The sequence below is a fragment of the Corvus brachyrhynchos genome, unplaced genomic scaffold (genome assembly GCF_000691975.1).
Source record: "Corvus brachyrhynchos isolate BGI_N302 unplaced genomic scaffold, ASM69197v1 scaffold4, whole genome shotgun sequence".
In the NCBI taxonomy this organism is placed as follows: Eukaryota; Metazoa; Chordata; class Aves; order Passeriformes; family Corvidae; genus Corvus; species Corvus brachyrhynchos.
The window spans coordinates 5064339-5073654 of NW_008237878.1; the positions used below are offsets into that span (position 1 = coordinate 5064339).

Below are 9316 nucleotides of genomic sequence, written 5' to 3' on the forward strand. Positions count from 1 at the left end.
TTAAAAACACGGTGACTTTTTTTTGTCCAGTGATATCAAAGAATGTTAATTTTTTCTCTTTTTTTTTTTTTTTTGATTACTGCATAGAAAGAGTGGTTAAGTTTATTATTTTTTAGAAAAGTTACTGAAAACTACTAGCAAGTTTTGCTTCACTTGAGAAAGCCAATATTTATGGTCCCTGAAAAGCCAACTGCCACTCCTTCACCCTGTTCAATCTGCCTGGAAAATCCCTTTCTTCACAGCTGGTTGCTTTTAGTTTCGTACTGTGTGCTTGCCTGGCATAGTTAGTCATTTTAAAAAGGAGATTTCATAAGAACTCAAAAGTTAATGCACTAGTTTTGTTTCTAAGTTGAAGGAGCAGGGGTTTAGTAAGCAAAGAGCTATTAGATCTGTGTGTTTAAGAAACAGAAAACTAAATAGAAAAGCAATTTTGCTTGATGTACCCCACCCTGTGAATTATGCTTGCTTATGGATACAAATACTTCTACTTCCTTGATAGGCGGGTGGAGTTAGGCAAGTGAGAGGAAAGGAATTTAGGATCTGTCTAAGCAGACCAGAATGAGGAACTCAATCAATTGGATCTGGAGATAATTTAGCATTTGAACTTCTCTATCTTACAGCCAAAGAACTGACCTGGAATTCAGTATGGTTTGCCCAGTGTATTCTGCTAGCAGAGTGCTGCTCCCAAAATGAGAAAATGCTCAATATTAAGACTTCAAAGAAGATAAAATAATATTTTAACAATATGAGAGAAGAAACTTTCTAGCCACAGTATGACAAATGCTGACCATGTTGTTTTGACCCTGGTATGTGTTGTTTTAAAGTCTTTGGCTTTGCACAGTTGGACTTGTGCACAGTGTACTTCGCTTCCTGGTAGAATTCTCAGCATGCAGTGAGTAAACGAACACAGCTGTATTACTGCTTAGTGAAGTTTTACTCCAGGGCAAGTATTCCAGTTTCTAGATCCCTAGTTACTTGCTGCTTTTGAGTATTAGCTTTAGTACTCAGGGGGTGCATTTATAATGCCTGCATTAATTGTTCAATGATTATTTAGTGTGAGTAGGGGAAGAATCTGTCATCGTTAACTGCAGCATTTTATGGTTTAACTTCTGTGGCTGACAGCCTTGCTGCCCCTTTGTGGCAGTAACCATGGCAAAAATGAAGCTGCCATCTCCTTACTGGTTATAGTTCATAATTTGACAAAATAATTTAAATGTTTCTGGTTTGAGCTAAAGCCACAAAGGTATAACAGGACCCTGAAGCACATGGGAGTTCTGTGTACTTCTCTCACAAAGGAAATAAGAGGTGAGAAAATGAATGCTACACTAGGACATTCTGAAATTGGGGTTCTCTTTCTACATTAGTAGTTTAGGCAGTGAACATCTATTTAATAAATAAAATATATTAATTTTTGACTTTCTGTAAAAGGCAGTAGCCTACATTTTGGTACTTATTTACTTAATATGTAGTTCTAAAAATAATTGCCCTGAACTGCAGTTTCAAGCTGGGTTAGATGGAGTAGCAGTAATGTGCTCTTAAAATGGCAAAGGATGGCTGTACATAGTAATAGCAAATATTAGAAGTTTTAAAAAGCTGGTCAGTTGTTTGTTCCTGTCGTTCTACTGTAATTAAATTGAGGTAATTAAATCACTGAATAAGTGTGCTACTTTCTTTTTAAGATTTTCTGTGCATCTCTGAGCCCATTTTTTGTCTTCCCTAAGATTCTTTAGAAGTGTCTCATCCTATGCCAGGCCTGCATATGGCTTGGGAAAGAAAACACTTCATGACTTTCTCACTTGTCAGGCTAAGTAAGGAGTTCTCTTCAGCCTGCCTCCTGGAAGATGTTACAATAGTAATCATTAAACAAAGTGGATTTATTGTTGCTACTTGGTTTTATTACTTTGAAGGAAATGGTTTACCTACATTTCATAAGTTAGGTTAAAATCTGTCCTCCTGGAGAATTTGCATCTTCCTAATATCAGTTAGAATTAATATATTTTATGTGCTTAATTTTGATGTATTATAGTTTGGGATCTCTACAGAAGAATCTTCTATTTCTTTAATCAGAAAATAGTAGGAATTTGTTATAGGGGGAAATCATAGTTGTATCTATCTAACTGCATGAAAATAACACATGAAGTGTGATTTAGCAGGTGGTTGATGCTCTTCTGAGGCACTGACCTAGAAGAAAGTACATTTATTCCATTTGTAAAACTGAACAGTAACTCGAAATATTATAAATACTAAATTTGTGAAATAAGTACGTAATTTCCTTGCAAAACAGGGAAACAAAAATATGTAGTTTTTTGAAACTTCCATAACGTAATTTCTAAGGAAGTTGGACTGTACTGGAGACATTTGTCTGTACTGATGAACTTCAAGTTTTACCTTAGTATAAAATCTTCACAAATTTTGTGGAAGCAGCTTGGTAAGGTGTCTGCAGTTAACTGATCTTATTAATGGCATATAAGTGAGAGTGGAAATAAACAATAAATTACTAAAGAAGAAATACAGGCTAGGATTTTTTTTTTGGTCTGAGCTGTTATGATAATGGAGAGTAAGTTTCTTGAATACTTTGTGTGTTATCTTGTATTTTTTAAAAAAAGGAGGGGAAACCAGCGCTCGAGCAATATATACCGCTATCACCTGAATTAAGGATGTGATAATACTTCTACAGTCCTCAAAAGCTGAGTTGTTTTGAATGTGCATGAGCTGCCATCTCTGCTCTACATTGGACTTGTTAATATGAGGTACAGAAGGGCTGGGACTTTGCTCTGAAGAGAGGAGTGAATTATAAAAGCAAGTATAATTAGGCCAGTATATGCTGCCCTTTCTCCTGTCGGCACCAGCTTAAGCACCTCCTCGTGTATCTTGCATCAGCTCGAAACTGGTTTGCAGTGACTAAACAAATGCCTGAGCCAGTCCAAGTGAGGAGGTGGTGGCGCAGCTCGGCAGTGAGAGCTGGGAAGCGCAGGAGCTGGGATTGCCCCAGGGGCCAAATCCACAGATCTGATGGAAGGCATTGCTCTGAACCGTCTGATCCGCAGCACATTTTCCCCCTAAATGTCTGCAAAGTAGAAATCTGAGGAAAAACCATTTTCTGGCAGCGTTTTCTCCTTTGTGCACACAGGATTCATCGGCACTGAGAGCTGGGAAGGGCAGATTTCATCGCTGCTCTATGGGCTGGCAGTGCTGCCCGAGCTCGGGCTGCGCTGGGAGCAGGAAGGACAAATAGTGCTGGATTGACAGAAGGCGCTGTATTACACAGCTGCTGTGTAAAAGGCGTTGGTTTGGGAATCAGAGAACCCTCTGAGCATACCATATAATTAAATAGTGCATTAAAAACCGGGACTCTGCCACAAGTGGTAGTTAATGTATAGACACATTTGTTTCAGGGCTTGCACTTGATTTTATTTCCTGAAGGTAACTTTGGTAACTATGCAGAAAGGATGGAGGGATTGACCTTTGAGAAAGATCATTTGAACTCTTCAAAGCAGCATGGAAGTAACATTTGAATTTGCTACTTGAAAGGGACCGGCTCGGTGGGGTTCCCAAGCAATGGCTACACTAGGGATAACTGAATCCTTCATAGCAAGATTTGAAGGCAGTGTGTTTTCCCTTCCTTAGACATCAGCTATTAGCATGTGGCTAGTATTGCTTCTTTACTAGATGCAAGAAGAGGAGTATGTACAAACAGGATGAAAAGACTTGAAGAGCATCACTTGCCTAAAATTTATGTAATACAATTCAGTAGTATGCACTTAAGTGGACATCAGTTACATAATATTTAATGTGCATTTTCTGTGGACATTTGTTTACAAATATCCTCTTGCGGTTTGAATTTTGTGTCTGCTGATATTTTATAAATTTTATATCGCTGATGCTCTGTTGCACTTCTTTTCCTGTGGTCACTGTCCTGTATTTCCTTGTGCTGTCTCATCTGAGTCCTGTTCGTAGATTCTGCAAAAATGTGCATATAAGGGGCAATGATTAATCAAAACATTAGGAGGGATAAAAGGCAGATATGCACAAAGAAGAGAAGGGTGGGGAAAAGCAAATAAGCAGAAGCATGTTTGTTTCTCCTTGCCTGTGACTCACTTTTTCATAACAGAAGAATTTTCAAATGAAGAAGAAAGCTAATTCAAAACAAACAGGAAGCAAGAAATAATTACCTCTGCACTGAAGCGTGAGAGGGTTCAGTACTTTCAGACTATTAAATTAACAGGGTAATTAATTTGATTGGCTTTTAAACATATAACTTATAAAAGCTGTATTATATACTATTATGTTGATAGATAGTATTTCATAACATGGAGAGTATTATTTAGAGTAGGGTGGGTTTGATTATTAGTACAGTGAATGCAGTCATAATTTCTTGATCTATCCATAATTTATGTTTACCTTCATCTTTATCAGCTTATGACTGATTATTGTTTTCTTTTCCTTCAGTTGAAGATCTAAGGCATATCTGCTGAGGGGGAAAAAAACATATATATTGCTTTTCATTCTTTCACATGCTGCATTTCATTTAAAACACCTACCTGAGCTTTCCTGTGCTGGCATTCCCCTTAATTACGGAGTCCTGTGTGCTAGACACAATGGAATTTCAGCTCTCTGCTTAGGCACTGTGTTATGCCATATAAGATCCATATCATACACTCAGTGTCATTTTCCAGTACAAGATCTGAAGAGCCCTGGTGCTGTGCTCCCACTCTATTCTAAACCCATCTTTCCCCTTGACATTATGGTTTTGAGCTGTCTATCAGGTTTTTTTTGAGGAGTGTGATAAGAGAGGTAAATAAAAGCATGGAAAATTTTGCATGGAATGCTGAAAAAAATAAAGGTCAATTGCTTTTATGAGAAAAACATGGGAATACATCCATTTCTCTGAACACAGCATCTTTTCCCCCAGCCTTGTGCCTGCTTTGGGCCTTGATGAGATTCTTTATGAGTGCAGGAAGCCAGCGGTTTCTACCATTCCAGCAGGTTCCTGTAGTAGCTGTTGTTATCTTGGAGTACTGAGATTGACTCATTCCAGTAGCTACACCTGTCAGTAACATTCTGGTCCCCCCTTTTATGCTGTCACTGCTCAGGTTGTAGCCAGTCACTCCAGTCTTCTGCCAGGTGACTCATTTGTAGCCTCTTCTCAGATGCAGCAGTTTTGATTACAAGCCTTGTGTCATAAGCAGTTTCAGCTTCAATAAGTTACTATTAAAATTTAATTAACTCTGCAGATGGGTATTTACAAGTCTACTTGGTGATACATCAATCTTGAAATTAAGTTAATGATGTGAAATAATATTGCTGAGAAGTAAAAGCATCCTGTTAGTTTTCTTTAGTTTCACTGTGGTCTTTTATTGCAATTCCTGAATTCTATGTTCTGCTAGAGGTTTTCCTTGTGCCCTTAGTGCTAGCCTTCCCTATAACAAGTTCGTCATGCAGTACTGTTACCTTAAATGTATGAGCAGTTAGGATTTTTGTGTGTTGACCAGCTTAAATATGAATTGTTACATGTATATGGCAAAAGGTGTTGTTAATGATGTGTGATCTTCTACTGCAGGCAGTAGTTCAGGCACACTTTGTAGCAATTATTTGCACGGTGTATGTGCTAGAATTCAATCGTGTTAACTCAAAATCAAATACCTATATTTCTTGATAATGGGAAGGTGTTGCACCCTGAGGAGGGTGTTTGGAGTTTGATATAGTTGTTATTTTCTATAAATAAATTTTTTACAAATAAAATTTTACTTGAGCTTATATTTCTTGTCTTACTTTTCCCAGATACTTTACTGTTCTTTTTGTTTGTTTTTCTACAGTTCTATCTTCAAGACACTAAAAGTAGTAATGGTACCTTTATTAATAGTCAGAGACTGAGTAGAGGATCTGAGGAAAGCCCACCATGTGAAATTATGTCAGGTGACATCATCCAGTTTGGTGTAGATGTGACGGAGAACACGCGGAAAGGTAAGGGTATGGATCATTTTTTGGTTTCTTTTCAAGTATATTTATTTAGAACATCTTATTACATTATAGTCTTTAAAACTAAATTACATTCTCATTGTAAGAAAATAGTTTTGTTTGGGTAGGTTTTTTGTTACTTCTTCCCTCCTTTGTGCTGACAGCCCTATGCCTGTGTGGTACCAGATCAAGAAACTCATCTGCTGAAAACACAGACTCTTATTTCTGCCCCCACGCCCCTAGATGGATTTTAACTGGGTTGTTTCCATGGCCTGCCTTCTTCCGTGGCTCTGGGCTGCTACTGTGCAGGTCTGGAAAAGGAGGCTCAACTGGAGCCACATGTTTATCTATTGCCTCACTTAAATTGACCTACAGCAATTTTAAAAGTGCAACACAAGCATGTGTGTGTAGTGCTGTATTGGGCTTTTTGTGTTTGGATTTCATTGTTATCTTATAATTGTAATTACCTTTCTTTCAAGCCCTTCGAACCCTAAGGTTTCAGCTAATAGTGTGGCAGAAGTATGAACCTGAATTTCTTGATCAAGTAGTCAGTGAAAGTTTGAAACAGGCTAATTTCATTCTTTTCAGGATACCCACTGTTTCTTTCTGTGACTGCTACTGATTTTATTTTCTGCGGGTACTTTGAAATGAGAATAGAAAAAGGTTGCTAGCTGACAAATGAGGTGATGGCATTTTTGTTTGGTTTCTTTTTCTTGATGCCTTCTTCCCAGTATGCACGCTCAGGAGATCTTGCATTGTGGCAACAGCTCTGTATCTGTGTTAATTAAAATGCAGCCTCTGTCTCTTTTCTTTTGAAATTACATAGTATTTCAGGAACCATTTCATTCTCTTTCTGAAGACTGGTCTGTGTGGGGATTATTAGATTGTAATCAGTATTGTCAAGACTTTTTAAAGTTCCCTGATGGGTCTGCTGCTTTCTGTAAGCATTGAACTTCTGGTCGTGTTCTGTAGAATCCTTCCTACTCAGTAACACATAGATTTGGCAGTAGAATGTCAGAAGTGCCATCACCCCTTTTCTACTTTACGGCTTTTCTGAGCAAGACCTTCATAGAGCTTTTCCTTAAAGAGTAGTGTATTAGAGAAGAATGAAAGAATGATATTAAATTGGAATGCTGATGATAAAGCTCTTTAAAACAAACAAATAAAATGTTCATCAAAACAAACCTCTCTCAAACCCCCCCTCCCCCCCCCACCAAAGCCCAGCAAACCAAACCATAGTACAACAGGAGAATTTTTTTAAGTGCATTAAGTGAACAAAACATAAAGATGATGCCTGCTCTGTTACTCATGAATTTTGTCTTTAGCCAGATGGGTTGTAGTTCTGAGCTCTGTATCAGAGGAAGGTTAATGAATATCTTTAAAGAAAACATTGTTAAGTAAAGGTGTTGTTAAAGTATTTTGTCGTGGAGCGCTTTTAGAGCTGTAGTGTTTTTGAGTGATTCATTGTAGTGAAGGTCCCATTACATTGTTTTCCTTTTCTCAAAAATGATGTTGCAAAGATTCAACTCCAGGATGCCTAGCAGAAATTATCTGGGAGTTACTTAAAATGTTTCCATGTGAAGTGATTGCAAATATTTATGAATACTAGCAGTGTACATGCAAGAAACCAAAGGAATACATTGCATCAAATAAACTTGGAACTATTAATCTGATGAGATGTTGTCCTTGCTAAGAGAAGCTGAATTTGTTCAAGTGTATTTAGTCTAAAACAATTTTATTATAAGATTTAGTTGGAAGAAAAATTGGAGTTGACTTGTTTTTATCGGCACATTGCAGTTAGTTTATGGAAACGTTTGTGGAAAGTTCATGGTAAGCAAATTCTTGCCATGAATTTTTGCCAGTAGTTCTTTGCTGTGGTTTTATGTTAGTTTTGCAAAGCAGTCCCAGTGACCTGGCATTTGTGTAATGAGTGATCAGATTATGCAGGCTTCCTTGTCCTTTTTCTGGCTTTGAACATGGAAGCTGTGCTCATGTTACTCATGAATGTGTTGGGCAGTCTAATGAGGAAGAGGATACAGCTTTGCTTTCCTCCCTCTCTGCTCCCCCAAGCTGTGAATGAAGATTGTATCATCACAGGGTGTTTACCTGTGAATGCAGTTGGAATGCATATAAACATAGGTTTTTCACCAGTTCATTTCAGTAGTCTTAGATGTTACTGTTAATCTAATCTAGTCACGAAACAGACAGGAAAGTAGGTTTTAAATTGGTGATTCCCTTTAAAAGCACTTTGCACTCTGGTATTTACATAATGCCTTATTTGCACAAGACATTTCAGCAATCTACTGTGTGTAATTTTAAGGTAATGACAGGATAGAACGAGTGTACTTGCCCATGTAAATTCTGAATTCAGTCAGTATTACTAGAATACATTTATTTTATTGTTCAGGCTGTTTTAATAAGTAATTTCCTTGTAAATGTGATCTGGATTTGGTTCATTAAAATAGCGGCATGTTCAGTATGTGATTTTTCAGGTTATCAGTACGAACACCAATTCCTCAGCTTCCTGCTGCTCAGCCAAAGTCAGTAACAGGTCTTGGAGAAGTGTTTGCATCCCTCCTGCTTCCTTATTTGTCCACTTGCTGTATTACTGACAAGCACAGGGGCCTGGCCATTTCCCTCTCCTTAATACAGCACTTACCTATTAATGTCTTACTCTATGTGCTTTTCTCTTAGTGTGGTTTATGTTCTTTTAGCACTTTCTAAATTTCCCACTTGGTGCCAGAGCATTCCAAGAGTTAACTGGTGATATTTCCCTGCATGGAAAGGAGCAGCAACATTGCAAGTCAGGGTCAAACAATACCAAGATGATTTAGTTCAAATACAGTTTATGCACTTCTTTCTAGTCAGGTTTGGACTCTCTGATACATCTGTTCTGTCAAGAGGTGTTTGAGGGAGGTCGTGCAAGTAGGGAGCCCAGTGTAGGGCAAGTAGGGAGCCCACTACAGAGCAGTGCACAGACCCCTGAGGGATGTGGGGAGCTACATTAATAAGTGAAAATAAAAACGAGAGCATCATTGGTGCATTGTCTCTCAAGGAGGCAAAAATTGAGACAAACATAAATGTCTTCTGTGTTCCCATTGTGCTCCAGTGCAGCAGAACCTGTCGGGGTTCAGGGCAGATCTCGGGGGTTTTGGAGCTATGAAGTATGGGGCAGCTCCGTGTTTTGGAGGGAAGAAACAAGTTCATGACTGGAATGTGGAACAGCAAATGGAGCAAGAACAGGATTTTACTCCGTGGAGGGAGCCGTGGATGTAGAGTGGCTGTTTCACACCATGGAGGGAGCAGTGGATGTGGAGCGGCTGTTTCACGCCATGGAGGGGGCAGTGGCTGTGGAGGG

At 38.5% G+C, this 9316-nt stretch overlaps 1 protein-coding gene and 1 long non-coding RNA gene across 33 annotated transcripts in view; one reads left to right on the top strand and one right to left on the bottom strand.

The window, feature by feature from the left end:
• SLMAP (sarcolemma associated protein) overlaps positions 1–9316 on the top strand; it is an 83795-nt gene that overhangs the window by 26964 nt on the left and 47515 nt on the right. For 18 of the 32 annotated variants that reach the window (XM_017732475.1, XM_017732474.1, XM_017732483.1 and 15 more), the window contains exon 2: positions 5817–5970. In XM_017732475.1, coding sequence (XP_017587964.1) covers positions 5817–5970 — 154 coding nt within the window. The remainder of the gene's footprint in view (positions 1–5816; positions 5971–9316) is intronic. The other 14 variants (XM_008632212.2, XM_017732492.1, XM_008632206.2 and 11 more) reach the window with 1 other exon arrangement.
• On the bottom strand, positions 3719–5786 carry LOC108446268. The gene is made up of 3 exons (XR_001861416.1): positions 4976–5786; positions 4402–4471; positions 3719–3960 (listed from the first exon to the last, which is right to left on the bottom strand). It is a non-coding gene; the product is annotated as an uncharacterized LOC108446268 (long non-coding RNA).